Genomic DNA, 16,830 nt, shown 5'->3' on the forward strand with positions numbered 1-16,830 from the left:
GAGCTGGAAGGTTAATCAGGCTTCATTAACCCCTTTTATTAAAACAGAATAAAAATCTTTGAAATATTTCAAATTTGACAAATGCCATGTCCTGAAGCAGTTTTTTCCACCTCCAGAACAATTTTCATACTAATTTTGCCAGAGGTCCATCAGATCTAGAGAAAGCCATGTGTGCCTTTGTTACCCCTAGACTGCAGCATTGTAAACAACTAGTGCAGGGGCCGAGTGTCAGGTGAACTGAACTTCAGCTAAGAAGTTATGACCAGCAGTCCATCTGGGTCAGATATAAACCAAGTTTAGGTGGAGTTTATTTTCGTTGTGCTGACTTTTTACAGTCAGTTACAATAACTCGTACTGCGTACTAGCTAGCATGACGGAGTTTCTATACAGCTGGGTGGGTGCTTTGATGGTACTGATGTTGAACTTTATTTAATTCATAAGGTTAGTTAGTAGAGTTGCCAACCATCCCGTAAAAAGACGGAATCCTCCCGTATTCAGAGAAATTATTACGCGTTTCGTGTTGAGCTGAGAGGGGACGCAGTTTGTCCCGGACTTCAGCTAGAATGGAAAAGACACAAAGCTGGAGTTACTCTTTGTCTTTGCTGCACAGCTGCCTCTTCTTCTTCTCTCATTCTCTCCCCCTCTCTCTCCTGTTGCTACTTTAATCATGAAACTGATCAATAATCAGCTGATCGGCTTTTCTCTCGTGTTTGTTTATCGCCCACTTTGCACCAGAAAAAGGAAACCGCCGGATGGCGCACTAAACAACAGCAGCACGTTTAAGCTTGATCAGCTGTTGCTAAAATTTATTTAATATTAATTTCTAGTATCACCTGAGGTTTGCTGGAGCCCAGGGGCGATTCTAGGATCAGAGCTTTGGGGGTGCTGAGCACCCAGAGAGCTGCCCAGCCAGCTAAGATACACTTTACTCATCACAATGAGACTTCTTCCCTGTCTCTTTCGGTCCCTGCATCCTCCCTGTCCTCATCGTCTGTTGTCTTCGTCTCCTTTATCAGTCATCATAATTTTACCCTCTCTGTGCAAGTCTGCAAATTTCTTTATTAAATCATAAGATTCTTAAATTCATCAATCTCTCTGTGCCTGGGTCCTCCTCACAAAACATGACATCACTGTTTTGTACATTTTAACAGTTTAATCCCCACATTTGTGAAAGAAAAGCAAAACACTTTTTTGAAAAGTCTGTAACAAAACCATCAAAACTGATAAAGGTTATTTAAATGCTGCAAAAGAAGAAAGGACTGGAATAAAAAAAAAAAAAAAACATTTCCTAACCTTAATTACTGGGGGAGAATAATAAATGATGCTCATAGTGAGTAAAAAGTAAACTGAGTGCATTTTTCACTTTTAATGTGTATGTATAATATAACACAGATACATAAAAAACACTCTGGAAACAGAATAAATTATTACAAATAAATTATTACAAAATATTAATAAAAACTATAAAAATGGAGGCAACTTTGCCTGTGGTAGAATGTATACAATGCATGAAAAAATCTTTACTGCAGATACTAATTTTACTAATTTAATAATAATAATTTTGTGTTGTAAGATTTATGACTTTCATGCTTTCATAGTGGTACTTAGGAGAGCTTGACATTTTTATCAGGTGGTACACACTGTAAAAAGTTTGATAAACACTGATAAGTGTATGTGTGCTTTTGGAAAACATTTAAAGCTGCAGTACAGAATCTTTGAAACAAGCTTAAACACTTTTAGAATATAAACAGAGCACTCTACTTCTCTTTACAGCTCCTCACTCCACTAGGGCTGTTTGGCACTTTCTGATAGTGCGCAAATGTGGTGCACGTACTGCAGCAGTCATACAGACAACTGGACGGTCCAAAAGTTGGCCTACCTATTACTGGCTGAGGTTTTAGTAGAGTTGTGGCTGAACCACATGAAAATATATCATTAATTTTAGTCTCCCCGATCAATTATAATGTTATGTTGGAATGTTGTTAAAGAGGGTGAAAAATGTTTCAACCCAGTTTGTTTTGCAGATTCTGTATAGCAGCTTTAATATAGGGAGAACACAACTTCCAGATTGTGTGAGTAAAATTTTGTCAGTTTAACAGTTTCTGTTGTGCCTGTCACTGTTCCCTGTCTGTTTCTTACCTGGTTCTTCCTGACCTTGTACTTTCTCCTCGCGTTCCCCTCTTTCCTCTCTCCCTCTTTGGACTGACAATCATACACAAATAGATTGTATTCAATTAGATGAAAAATTACATTAATATAAAAACAAAACTCTTAAGATCACTAACAAAAAGTCCTCTCTCAGTGTACTTTCAACCAAAAGGCAAATAACCAAACCACATGAACATCTAATAAAAGATATAAATATTGAAACACTGATCCAACATTATTCTTGATTAACGGATCATTTGATTTTACACTTTTACCTGAATGTGGCTCCTTTTTTTGAAAAAAACTCCTTATATCCATTATGAACCTGGCTGTCTCTCTGTACACACACACACACACACACCGGTAGTTATAAGGTTAATGGGCATTCAGTCAGTTAGCTAGTTAGTATCCATTTCAAACAGGACAGTGGTAACAACAGTAGGCTACGGACAATTATAAGTTTTAGATTTCAAATAGGCTGTATAAATTTCAATGGGAGCAACAGGACGGTCAAATGTCCTACAGAGTAGGACGGATTGTAGGGTAGCAAACATCGTCAGAAAACACGTTTTCAACACTGCAGGTTACCTGGGTGTAATGTTTTTCAGCTAAAAAGAAACATGGTCTGACTCCTACCTAACTATATAAAGAGTAACTGAAGGTTAAATGCAGCCAACATGTCCTGTTTTAAGCCAGGCACTCACACCTCAGCTCCGCTGCCTCTCAGCCACCATCGCTCTGGCAGAAAGGGCGCTAGAGTCAGAGTAGGAGAGATGTGCTGGAACAAACCACTTTGGGAGGGGGGAGGTTATCTATACTTTTGTTGTTAAAGTGTTATGTCTCAAACAAGTACTGTATGCTTTTATATTTTTAGTAGTGTGTCACACAAACAGCAAATATTGTCAACAAAGTAAGAAATCTTTGGGAGTGCTTTGATTCATTTTGGGGGTGCTGAAGCACCCCCAAAAATGGGCTAAAATCGCCCCTGCTGGAGCCACAGCTGTATAAGCTGCTGGTCATGATATAGGTTTGGATATCTGGTGAGAGGGAAACATGAAGAAGAAACCAGGAGATGTCCTTACTGAATCATCAGAGCTGAACAGGTGATGGAGAAGCAGGTTTACCTTTTAGGTGACATGAATGAGTTGAAGGGAAGTTATGAACTGTTTCTGAGAGACAAATAACACCAGGATCCTTTTTTAAGTAGCTGACAGCTGGTAACTGTGCAGGGGCGGGTCTAGCAACGTTTTGCCAGGGGGGGCAGGTGGGGCATTAACAGGGAAAGGGGGACACAAAGAAATACTTTCTTATTTTCATTTAAAATGTCTGGCTGTTATTAAATAATTATCTGAAGCTTACAACCAAAGTTTTCATCTGATGTAAAATGTATAGAAATCATACATATACCAACAAGATTGTACATCACTGTCACAACAGTGTTTGTTTTCATTCAAAGGCTTTATGGCTTTAATACCTGGTGGGCCGGTCTTTAGTCAAAATGCCCGGGCTGTTTTTTTGTCCCAGTCCAGCCCTGGGCACGACACGCAGTGAATTAATCTGAGAAGGTGCATCAAAAAATAAATGGCCGCGCCAGCGGTGCACATTGCAAATCAGCTCACATAGACACATTAGTTGTGCCTCTTCTTAATGACGGTATCTTAACTAACAACCCCAAGTTCTAGATTCAACTTGTAATTGGCTAAAAATAACTTAGCCTACTGGTAAGAGGGACGTTGTTAGCTTTCCACATTCCGACACTTCAAAAGCTTCAGGAGCTTTCCGCTCAGCACAGCATCAGCACCACGGAGATACACGGATACATCCGTAGACTCGAGACAGAATGCATTTTTGGGACTTTCAGGTGTATGGACCAATGTTTTATTTTCTGATCAAACCAGAAATCTTTAATGAGCAGCTAGATTTGTCTCGCATTAACTGGCTGAGTTAATGCCAGTTAATGCAACATCGAAGCAGCTGGAATCCACAGCTGTGCGTGTTCATGGAGCTTGCATTTTCACCTGCTGGACATCACTACCTGACAAGTTTAACTGTCTTCAGAACATTGCAGAGGCCTTATTGACAGTATTTGGCTCTACATATCTGTGTGAGCAGATTTTCTCTCACATGAGTGTCCTCAGGTAGCCGTCTGAATGCTGGACACTCGGAGACCTGTGTCTCTGAGTGGGAGACCAGAGATCATATTAACATGTGTGTCTCTGTATTAACAAACATGCCATATTGGCTTAGTTTATTTTTCTTATCATTCTTGTGAGGAGACCATAAATAGCATTTGTATTTTCTGTTGTACAGTTCATTTGTTGTTATGGAGTTCTTGTTATGGATAAAAAGTGTCTTTCTTTGTTTCAAAATAGCTGATAACTATTCGCTGATAGCTGCCAACATCTGCAAACAAATATAATTCTATAAAGTGGTTCTATATAGTGTGTAACCGTTAATATAGAGCGTTATTAAATTTATTGCTAATGCAATCATATGGGACACTGACCTCTGAGGAAATTTTAAATGGCACTCGTCATCAGAAAGGTTGCCTACCCCTGAACTAGTGAATCATCTCTTACAACTATTCTAAAAATGCTGCAGCCAGACTACTAACTGCGACAAAAAAAACCAAGAGATCACATTACTCCAGTGTTAGCAGTCCTGCACCGGCTCCGTCCCTTACAAAGTAAAGTGATAGTACTTGTGTTTCAAGCTTTAAATGGTCTTGGTAGAAATGCATATGTACATATACTCCCTCAAGATTCTCAAGGTCTGTAACCTAATCACTCTTGACCCATCCCACAGCTGAAAGGTATACAAAAAGGGGGTCATGGCTTTCATCTTGTGGCACTGACACTTTGGAATGACCTCCAAAGTGACCCCAGACAGCTTGATGCTTGTCTGAAGTCACTTTTTAAACCTAAGCTGAAGACATATCTTTTTCTTCAAGCATTCGACAACAGCTGATCTCTGGAGCTGTGACAGGAGGACAATCTGTTGTTGTGTTATGCGAGTAGTGTGAATGTGTGTAGAGGGAGTTTGGAAACTCTTCTGTTTCCTCTCTTTTTTTTTTTTAACTCACCGTTTTACTAACTCATTCACAAGAATGTCCTTTTATGAAGACATTATTGCAAACCTTACGTGGATATGCCTCTCTAACGTGCTCACCCTTTGACGACTGTTTTGAAACAGCTTGTGAGAATTAAACTGAAGTCGTCAACCTTCTTGATTTTTTGTTTTTTTGCATCGTTTGTCCGTTTAAACAACTGTCAGCCGTCAGTCTGTGACGCCCTTTGCTGTGCCCCGGTGATATTTGGGAGCAGAGTGGGGCTGCGCTGCTCTAAACTTAGACCGGACAGCACCACTCTTCATCGCAGCATACTCTGCAGACCACTGTGGATTACAATGGGTGGTGTCGAGTTACCGCAGATGCTGCTTTATCTCAGCGGCAAAGCTGGAAAAACAAGGTGAGCGTGCGCTCCGGATCGTGGCTTTAACTGACAATAATCTGGTAATTGGTTTACTATGTTTACTAATCTGTCACTGTGCTCCCTACTCTGCACTGGCTCCAGCATGTGTTGCACATTAGTTCACTGCTGTGGCATGAGAGAAACAGCTGCCTCTGCTCTTACACATTTAGTCTCTCTCTCACACTCACTGATAAAGAAATACTTCTGCTGCTGGGCTGATTCATGACAAAGAGCACAGATCTCTTAAAGAAGCAGCATGGTGTGAGACTGCACTGAGCTGACAGGTTTCTGTTGATTTGTGTCCCACTGACTTGCTCCCATTTGTCATTTGTAGATGTAGACTTAAGGGCACTGCAGGGTTTTTCTGTCTTTCACTGTATTCTTCTCTGTCACGATGGGCAGCTATAGTTCAGCCCTCATTCCCGGTAAGCCTTGCAACTATTGTTTGTTACATGTATTGAAATGCTACTGTGCTCGGATGCTGCATGTCTGAGGCAGAATGTTAATCTAGACTTTGAAAATGTGCAAAAGAAGGAGCGAGATGTCTAAGAATGACCATTCAGTGACTTCCAAGCTCTGCGAGGTGTGTTTTAACATGTAATCTCCATTTCTCTCAAAGACACTGAGGAGTTTGTGTCAGTTGTGTCTATCACGGAGAAGCTGAATGAGCACGCAGCTCATGCTGTAGATGAGAGGTTACAGTCAGAGCTTCGGACTCTGGGAAGTATACATTTTTAATGAAAGCCATCTACAAGCCAAGCCATTCCATTTCTTAATCGTCCAGTTTGTTTATAGCTTGGTGCTGTGTTTGAAAAGAGTGTGTGGTGTGGTCTGCTTGTGTCACTCTGTCCTTGGGATAAATTTAACTTTTCTGAGCTGCCCCATACACACACAGAGAGACAAGTAGAGACGCAGAAGATATCTACTTTGACTCCTTACTTAAAACAAAGTTAAAAGGTACTTGCCCTGTAGTGACTCGGTCCCCTTTTTGTAATCGTGTTGAAAATCATCTTCGGGGACTAAGAAACACCAAAAGCTAGAACAACATGTCACCATAAATGTATTTTACTTATCAGACGTCTCAAACTAGACTTTATTTTACAGGTAACACTCATGATGGAGGAGGAACGAAAGAAAACCCAGAGTGAAGTAAAGAATTCGCTGCCAGAAGGAACTCAACAAACAACTCAGAATGGATCCATCCTGCCTGTAAGTGCACTGCTCAAAAACTGAATGAAATTAACACTTTTTAATCAGAGCATAGCATCAAGATAATTAAACTTCTAGAATATTGACCAGAGGGAGGTTGTTAATCAGTTTCAGCTGCTTTGCTGTTACTAAAATTAACAACAGGTGCACTGAGGGGCAACAAGGAGACACCAGGAATGGTTTTACATGGTGGAGGACACTGACATTTTTCCTGAGTGTTTTTTCGCTAGTTTTGCATTTGCCTAGGGTCACTGTCACTACCAGTAACATGAGACGACACCTGGACACTACATAGGTTGCACAGGTAGTCTAACTGCTCCAGGAAAGCACATCAATATAAGTCATTGCCAGGAGGCTTGCTGTGTCTCCCAGCACAGTCTCAAGAGCACGGAGATTTCAGGAAACAGGCAGTTACTCTAGGAGACCTGGAAAGGAGCGTAGAAGGTCCTTAACCCATCAGCAGGACCGTATCTGATCATCTGTGCAAAGAGGAACAGGATGAGCACTGCCAGCGCTACAACCTGACCTCCAGCAGGCCACTGGTGTGAATGTCTCTGAGCAAACAATTAAACTGATTCATGAGGCTGGCCTGAGGGCCCAACGTCCTCCATGGAGCCAACTGGTATTTGCCTTAGAATACCAGAATTAGCAGGTCCATGACTGACCTGACCTGTGCTTTTCACAGATGAGAGCAGGCTCACCCTGAGTGTGAGAAAGATGTGAAAGGGCCTGGAGAAGCTGTGGAGAACGCTATTCTGCCTGTAGTTCAGCATGACTGGTTTGGTGGTGAAGGAGGTCTGGGGAGGCATATCCATGGAGGGGCACACAGACCTCTTCAGGCTAAAAGGCAGTACCCTGACAGCCGTTAGTTATCAAGTCCTTGGATTGTCAGACCCTATGTTGGTGCAGTGTTCCTGTGGGTTCCTCGTGGTGTTTCACAATGTGTTGAGAAAATGCAGACAGTTCCTCCTCCAGGGAAGATCCCACAGCACACCACACTTTGATGTGTGATGAGTGTCTTTGAATTCGGCCCTTTGTAGGTTGATCATTTTTATTTCTATTTCACGATGTGGCATCATCATTCATCATGCAGTCTATATCAGTAGAAATATCAGCACAGTTTTTTCCCTCCCATTGAGATCTGATGTGTTTTCAAAGTGTTCCTTTCATTTTTATTTATTTTTTCGAGCAGTGTATAAAATAAAATGCTAAAGGTCGTACAATCCACAGCTGTTAAACTGCAGTAAATGACAACTTCTTATATTTCTTTTGTGTTTTCCACAGGCATTAGAAACCAAAACTGTGCCCACAGAGTCTTTCTCCTCTCTCCTGCCAAAGGCTATCTCTGCTGTGCTGCACCCAGCTCCGCCTGCAGGCATCAACTCACACTCACAGCCCAGCAGAAATCCAGAAGGGCACGCCTCGCCAAACCTGGAACAACTGCAGACAGAGCTGAGAGACCTGAAGGGCCAGTTTGAACAGATGAAGACTCAGCACAAGTATGGCTGTCTTTCCCTAATTGCACATTAGCTATAAGTTGTAGACATCTGCACAGTTTTCTGTTTACCTGCTCATCCTCACTCTGGAGGGCATTTGACACTCCCAGCCCAAGATCAGTACCAACCAACTGTAGTTTCAGTCAGGTTTTTGCTGTGCTAATTTAACAACATTGTGTTATTCCAGCAAAGAAATCAAACTGCTGATGAATGAGCTGGATGAGGAGAAAAGGATTCGCTTAACGTTACAGGTAAAGTGGCCGAGGATAATAAAATTTAGTAACATCGTATTTCAATGGACGTAAACACTTCAAGGTAGGAAGATTTATCATGATTTGATTTTTTTCAAAATCCGATTTTTTTCCGTTTTAGATGGAAATTCAGCGAATGAAGAAGCACATGTCTAAATGAGCAAAGACGACTATTCTTTCATCAGATTCATCAGATTTCTGATTTACCGTTTCTTTTTGGACTGCTGAGTGGGCTGACCCAGAGGGCTTAATATTTTTACTGAGTCACTGGTGAAAGTGCAAAGATGGAAGCAGACATAAAGACGGAGGCTGCAGCAAACTGTCCTTTCCCTCTGGAGACGACCGGCGCAGTTACACATCAAACATCTTGTTTTTTTCTCGTCACGTCACCAAAGGCATTCATCAACCTTCTTACTTAGTTTTCCAGGAGATTTCACTTATCACCGTCCATTAAGACAATGATTGGTGGTAATATGTACTACGGCATAATTGAACTGCATTTTTATCCATTGTGACAGTGACTCCGAGAGAGAGAAGGATGAGAAATGACAAGCAGCAGTTCATTTACAGAGACTCAAGAATTTGTTTATAATAATGTAATAAGGATGAGCACACAGATTTTAGGCTTGTAAAAAGAAAAAAAAATAGCACTTGTTTTCTTTCTGATTGCACAAAGAATGTAAATTTACTGGGTGCTGATGTGCATTGTGTGTTTATTAAAAATAAATATAGTTACTACTGATGTTGAAAATTTATATTGGCATAAAAAAGTAAACAGGAATAAAAGCAAAGACAAGCAACAAAAAACAAAAACTTTGCCAGTGCCTAAAGTGAATAAAATCTATCAGTCGTACATTATGTGTTCTACAGGGGCTGTCAACGTTAACGGGTTAACACAGATTAATCCGTCATCACAATTAAAAATTTTGGTAAATGGCCTGCATTTGTATAGCGCTTTACGCAGTCCCTAAGGACCCCAAAGCGCTTTACACTACATTCAGTCATTCACCCATTGGCAATGGCAAGCTACATTGTAGCCACAGCTGCCCTGGGGCGCACTGACAGAGGCGAGGCTGCCGGACACTGGCGCCACCGGGCCCTCTGACCACCACCAGTAGGCAAACATGGGGTTAGTATCTTGCCCAAGGATATTTGGCATGCAGCCAGGAGGCAGCCTGGGATTGAACCACTGACCTTCTGATTAGTGGCTGACCTGCTCTGCCACCTGAGCTACACCCATTTTAACGCAATTCACCCATCTGGAGCGCAGCAGATGGGTGAAATGCGTTAAAAAATTTTAATCACGTTAATCGCGTTAACGTTGATGGCGCGTTAACGTTGACTTTTCTATCAAAAAAGGTAAATATGTTATTATTTTTTCACTCATTTGTGACAGATAATCTGTCTAATTCAGATTACTGGTCTAGTCATCCATCTTCCACTTATCCAGTTCAGAGGTGCAGGGGGCCTATCCCAGCAGTAGGGTACACCCTGGACAAATCACCAGTCTATCGCACTAACAACAGGGATGGACAACCGTCCACGCTCAAAGTTACACCGACAGCCAACTTAGACTCAATCACCAGTTAACCCAACCCCCAAATGACTGTGGGACAGTGCAAACTGCACACAAAAGTCCCAGCGAGCCAGTTGGCTCAAACATAGACCTTCTTACTGTGAGGCAACATTGTGTTATTTTGTTTTGTTTTAGCAGTGCTGGTCTTTTCATGAACAATTCTGGAAGAACTGTAGAATCAGCCGAATCTCTCTCCATACATGCAGTGAAATGTTATGCAATTTTTCTCCCCTTTAGAAGTTGGTTTCTTCACAGGGAATTGGCCTGAAGGTGACCTCTTTGTTCTCCTCGAGAAGGACGTCATATCGACACAGAGGCCTGTGAGGGGAAAAACCAGACACGTCGGTAAATCTACAGCTGGGAGATATAAGAAGTGCTTCAACAAAGAAACCAGCTGATGCTGCGTGTCATTTCTTAAAGGTAAAATTTTAGCATACCCCTGTGCTTTATTCCCTTTAGGTTCCAGGTTTTTGAGACGGATTCGGAGAATTCTGAGCTTACGTTTGGGCTGCAATACATTCCCAGTGGAGAATTTAACAGACACCTTTTCCACCCACTGAATGTCTTTGTCAAACGCAGCCAACAGCTCGGTGTCTGTGAACTTCTTGAAATTTAAGGATTTACTAATATGAGGGGGGGAAATACATTAGTTAGAGAAGGTAGTAACATGGAGATAAAGACAAGTCTTGGCTATATATGCAGAGGAGACTTACTGGTCAATGGTTGCCTGTGCTTGTTTACCATTGCCATGAAGTTTAACAGTCAAGTATCCCCACTGCACATCCTTGTTCCATATCACCACATCCATCCTGTAGTTTGTCACTGAGCAAAGACATGACATTTTTTAATTCAAGTCTTTTGTTTTGAACTATAAAACACACTTAACCTGTCTTGCTTCTCTGGCTCATTCCCCATTTCAAGGGTTATAAACATAACTGTTCATTTAGATTTTTTATAAAAAATAAATAAATAAATTCCTCATGGCATAGATTCAACAAGGTGCTGGAAACATTCCTCTGAGATTTTGGTCCACATTAACATGACAGCAAAACACAGTTACAGCAGATTTGTCAACTGCACATTAAGGATATAAAACTTTCGTTCCACCACATCCCAAAGGTGCTTTGTTGGATTGAGATCCGGTGACTGTGGAGGCCCTTTGAGAAAAGTGGACTAAATGTCATGCTCAAGAAACTAGTTTGTGATGATTTGAGCTTTTTGACACAGCGTGTTATCTTGCTGGAAGCAGTGGTCATAAAGGGATGGACATGGTCAGCAACAATAATCAGGTAGACTGTGACACTCAAATGATGCTTAGTTCATAATATGGGCTCCAAAGTGTGCCAAGAAGATATCCCACACACCATTACACCAGCACAATCTGGGATATGTCAAAAATAAGGCAGGAAAGATCAATATTATCATGTTGTTTATGCCAAATCTCACAGCAGACAACTACACTCCTGAGACCTGGTAATGTGTCTCCAATCTTCATTTGTCTAATTTTGGTGGACCTGTGCACACTTTAAACACAGTTTCCTTTTCTTAGCTGATAGGAGCAAGACTTTCTGATTCTGTTGCTGTGGCCCATTTGGTCTGACATGTTGTGAATTCAGAGATGCTTTTCTGCATACCTTTATTTGTAAAGAGTGGTTACTGTTGCTTTCCTAACAGCTCAAATCAGCCTGGTCATTCTACTCTGACCTCTGGCAAGTGTACTAAATGCACCGAGATGCTGTCATGTGATTGACTAATTAAATATTTGCTTTAATAACAAGTTGAACAGGTGTACCTAATAAAGTGGCACATTAAAATGTGTTAAACCATTGAGAAAAGTATAGTTCTACCACTAGGTGGCAGTGCAGGCTGACAATCAGATTGTATGCTGTATTGAAATTAAGGATTTTTTTATAGCTTACTGTGATCATTAGTAAACTGTTACTCACTGCAGTATGGAGATTTTCCGTTTGTTTTGAAGTAGGCCTTTGTTTGGTTCTGTTCCAGCAGGATGTCTTTCCATTTTATGACGTCATAACCTGGGTTAGGTTAAAACACCTGTGTCAGTGCTGAATAATACACTGTAAAATCTAAAGAAATAAAATACAAACTGGCAATATGTGCATATTTGGATTTTCGTAACTGCCTGTTAGTTGACAAAAAATTTAATCTGTGTGTTTTTCATCACCCACCTAAAATAGGACATCCAGCATTACCAAACTGACTGCAGGTTAAGCATTTGCCATCCAGAAAGTCTTTATAGGACGAGCAGGGGTAGGTCCTGCTGGTACATGTGGCATTTATAGAGTCAATGAAGAGGTACACCGATCTCCGGTGGTCACATCTAAAATACTGTCCTTTTCAGGGATAAGAAAGTAAATTGTTAACATAAAGTTCAGTTCTTTATACCAAAAGTTTCCTAAACTTACTGATCTTACCTGAGAAAATAGTCTTTGGGCAGCCGGGTTGGTCTGCTCCTCCATTGGCGTAGAAATCAATGTGACCTAAAGGTTCCCTGAAACCCAGCACTGTAATATAACAATAAAAAATTGACACATATACACAACGTGTATGCCTGTTTTGTGTAAAGAAAAGAAATTCTTCATAATAATAAATAAGGTGATTGACTGACAATCGATGTCCGTGTGCAAGACATCCACAAACTGTGCATCTGAAGAGTCCAGTCGGTCCTCTGGGTTTTTGCCTTTGAACCCTGGCCCAGCAGGATCCAGTGCTGCAAACATCACATTAGAAAACATCAGTCGAGCTTGAAATTCAGTCCTAAACACAACACTAGAAAACAGAATGTTGACCTCACTTAAATATTCCGACAACACCTAGGACGAGCGCTTATCCCAGCTGACCTTCATAGCTGTCTCCTTTTCTCATTTTTTTCCACATATCTTTTTTTTCATGTGACAGTTTTTCCCTGCTGTTTTAAACCAGATGTTCTCAGTGAGCCTCCAGAGAATTAGCGTGATCTTTGAACGTCATCTCTCCTCAGGGATTTTACCAAAACTGTGCCGCTTTTTTCATGGCGACTCCAACCCAGGCAAAACCCGAAGCATGGTATGTTCCTTTGACTCCACAACTCAACCATGACAAATAACACATTGTTTATACACTCTGCAACTTTTATTAAACCCTTTAGCAACAGTGGCTTTATCTCCTTTTGCTATTAGTGACTTCTAAAGTTGGAAATCTAAGAATTAAAAGCTCAGTCAAGAGCCACTACAAAATGTCACCCTTAAGCACGTCAGTTTCCAAATGTCATGCAAACTTCTCAAAGGGACAAGTTCTAAAGAAGTTTTCTTCTCCTTTAGATTGAGTCAAATAAGATTGTTCTTAAGACCTGAAACATAAATTAGGCTCGCTTTACTATTGGCCTGTTTTAGAGGGATTTAAAACAAGTAAAAATACCACTTCATGTTTTAATTCTATATCAGAAAGTGGAAGTGATGTCAATGTAAGTGCCACTCTTACCTGTTATTCTTCCAATTTCTCCCTTCAAGTTAGCGCCTGTAAAGCCTGATATGTGAGCTCCTAGACTGACACCAATCATGTGGATGGAGCTCAGATCGGCTCCGTGCTCCTGAAAAAATATCAGTTTTAGAATCGCTAGACACTACACACTCTGTGACATTTGAAATCAGACAACTTGCCATACCTGCAACATGTTAATGAAAGCTGTGATGTTGGATGCTACTTTGTGTGTGTTCTTCAGTGCTTCCCAATAATTCAGAGTCGCAGCACCGTAGTTCCAGTCTACCACTATAACGTTTATGTCTTTCCTGACCGCCAGACGCTCAGTGAGCTTGTCGAGCCATTTCGGTGGAGATCCAGTGGGCCGATACCCGTGAATGATGAAGGTGGTCGGTTTTGACGCGTTAAATTGGGGGTAGGCAGACAGGTCGGTGTGGGACATGAGGGTACCACATGTCCCATTTAATCTACTGTATAGCAACAACCGAACTTTGAGGCTGGTACCAATGATTGAGTGACCAAGATTCAGATCGGTAAATTCATCGCATTTCTCAGCTGGTGAGAGATAAAAAAAACAAAACAAGACAGATGCATTCAGGTAAATAAGATATTATGTAATTGATCTCTGCAGACATTGCATGGGAAAGATTGCACAACATCTAAATACTATACGTCTAAACTTTATGCCATCTTGAGAGGCATGTGTCATATACAGTATATATATATATATATAGCCCGTTATTCTGACACCCTGTACTTGCAGTACATTTTAAAGGTTTTTAAACACCTACTCAACCACAACACACTGATCAGCCACAACAATCTAACCACCTGGCTAACTGAGCAGGCCCTCGATTTGCTGCCCTAACATCTCTGAACAATCAAGCCACAGATTCAGCACTTGAGGCTTTAAGTGAATCCACCCAGACTCCAGTGTTAAAATGACAAACTTTATGGCAAAAATACAACCTGTTAATAAAAGTTGGTTTAGATCTCTATAACCAATTCTCTTATTCACCTGTACAGAGGATGTATTTATTTAATATGAAATGCAACAGTAATTGATCCTCAATTGACTCGCAAACATTCATTTATGCTGAGTCAAGTCAATGAATTGGACATCTCCAATTCATGATAACGAATTCTATGAATTCTACAAATGATTTAAAACAGGGCAGAACCCCAAAATCAAGGCCTCAAACCTGACATCACAGTGACTACTTCCATTCCTCATATCCAGTGTGTGTCTCATGTAATTTGTGGGACCTTTATGGATCTGACCAGCATAGATATTGTTGCTGTTGTAGATCTTGTCTTTCAATACTGCATTTTTAACGGGTTTTGAATTTGTATCGCTGCTACCTTGGCCACATGTTTCTCGTAAGAGATTTAACATCAGTGTGACTAAAGCATGCAAACCATTTTTTTGTGATCACTTAGTGCCGAAAGCGTGTTTGTATAATATCTCAAACCAACATTGTGCTGATGTCATCTTGTGACATCAGTACTACTGGTTTCAGTGTGTAGTTCATTGTTCCTCATTACAAGTTTTCATGTCGCACTGACTCACTGAAACTTACTGCACCCAAGCTCAGGACACACCTCTGTACATATAACTATCTACTGCTAAGCAAATGCATATTTTAGACACGGACTTTGTAAGAACTTGAAATGATATCTAGACTATTAGATTGTTTAAAGATTTTATCACTGACAGGATGGTTATTTACTAAGATGAAAAGAAAAGTACAGAAATGTGTTTTTCAGTAACAGTTGCACATCAGCAGTGACTCCACTTACAGTAAAATTAGAAGAGGACCCTTAACTAATTCCAAGAAACAGCATTTCCTCAAATGCTGCTTGACTGAAAACTTGTGATACATTTTTGTCATATGTTTTGTGACCACAGCTGTACGTGTGTGCAAACACTGTACAGACACACACACACACACAATGCTGATATGTAAAGAAAGCCATTTACATTTTCATGATTTGTTTCCTACCTTTGCATATTTGAACAGTAACCAGCAGAAAGGTTATCAGATACTGCCACAGGAGCATGCTTTACACGGGCACTTTAAATTGAAATAGATTAATCAGTCAGACTATTACATAAAAAGACATTTCAAACATTATCCTGTTCATAATATAACCACACAAACAAAACAGACGGTTCTCTTTCTCTAATACTTTACACCGTATCCTTAACTGGTTACTCATCTACCAAACAGGAGTCAGAAAAGAGCAGAAAAATATGTCTTTGCTCCTTGAACACCCTGAGACTGGTGATTTATAGAGCACGCCTTTTGTATAGTACAGGTTCTGCCTTTCTCCAAAGAATGTAAGAATATGAAATGTTTTTATTGTAATCAGAGTCTTACCTTCAATGCAGGGTAACGTGGTGTGTCAAAGCTCCTGAATGTTAGGTTATCCTGTGTTTGTACCTCCACATATTTGGAGGCCTTCAGTTCAGGAAGTGAGAAGAACAGCACAGCAATGCTCCAGCACAGCAATGCTCCCGCCCAGCATGCTTTCGCATAGATAACCACACCCCCTTACCCCAGGTCATTGTGTTCACAGGTGAGAAATTCCCATGAAATCACTCCCCGTTCCTGTGTGATCACACCGGTTATGCTTGTTGCTGACTGAGATTATTCTGATCTGGAACCAAAAATCTAGCATTTGTTTTTCAAAGTGCTGCGATTTATCAGGGAGGAATAACAATGAAAGTGAAACATGTTCAAGGGATTTTCCATAAGTCACTTCTGGAAAACCAAGGCCAGTTGTTCATTATGAGCTCACCTCCATAAAGCAGTTAAAGATTTCCCAACACTTTATTGCGGATTACAGTACAGTAATTCGTAAAAGCAGACATATGTATGAGCTGATCATCCAATCTGTGGTTTGGTGAAACATTTCTTAAATTTCCACTCTGTGACCGACTATCTGACTCAAAGTTTCCTCTTTAGAAAAATAGTTCTACAATAAATAATTTGGACCTTTTGATAAAGTCCTAAATACCTTACAAACATTACAAAGATCACTACATATCTGTGGTATCTCCTGAACATGACACACACCCAAAGAGATAACAAGACTTTCAGCCTTGTTATCTCAGCCTTGTCACCAGTGCTTAGCGCTAGGTGCATTACTTTTAAAATGTGTTTTGTACAAAATCATTGGATTTACTCAAAAACAGC

The 16,830-nt window shown here is 40.6% G+C and overlaps 2 protein-coding genes across 2 annotated transcripts; one reads left to right on the forward strand and one right to left on the reverse strand.

Annotated features, from left to right (window-relative positions):
- Nucleotides 1-5,621: 5,621 nt before the first annotated feature.
- Nucleotides 5,622-8,809, forward strand: LOC146379030 (SH3 domain-containing kinase-binding protein 1). Its single transcript, XM_084942281.1, has 6 exons — nt 5,622-6,043; nt 6,238-6,290; nt 6,723-6,827; nt 8,112-8,326; nt 8,511-8,574; nt 8,696-8,809. The coding sequence occupies exons 1-6, from the start codon at nt 6,013-6,015 to the stop codon at nt 8,732-8,734; spliced, it is 507 nt and encodes a 168-aa protein (XP_084798407.1). The 5' UTR covers nt 5,622-6,012; the 3' UTR covers nt 8,735-8,809.
- Nucleotides 8,810-9,776: 967 nt separating this feature from the next.
- lipia (lipase, member Ia) lies at nt 9,777-16,120 on the reverse strand. The gene is made up of 11 exons (XM_084942280.1): nt 16,012-16,120; nt 15,634-15,705; nt 13,815-14,185; nt 13,631-13,739; nt 12,780-12,881; nt 12,586-12,675; nt 12,340-12,504; nt 12,097-12,186; nt 10,864-10,972; nt 10,588-10,773; nt 9,777-10,468 (listed from the first exon to the last, which is right to left on the reverse strand). Exons 2-11 carry the CDS (start codon nt 15,689-15,691, stop codon nt 10,384-10,386), a joined length of 1,365 nt encoding a protein of 454 aa, XP_084798406.1. The 5' UTR covers nt 15,692-15,705; nt 16,012-16,120; the 3' UTR covers nt 9,777-10,383.
- Nucleotides 16,121-16,830: the final 710 nt, after the last annotated feature.

Source organism: Perissodus microlepis, chromosome 10, assembly GCF_051167445.1.
Source record: "Perissodus microlepis isolate ML-2025 ecotype Zambia chromosome 10, ASM5116744v1, whole genome shotgun sequence".
NCBI classification, from domain to species: domain Eukaryota; kingdom Metazoa; phylum Chordata; class Actinopteri; order Cichliformes; family Cichlidae; genus Perissodus; species Perissodus microlepis.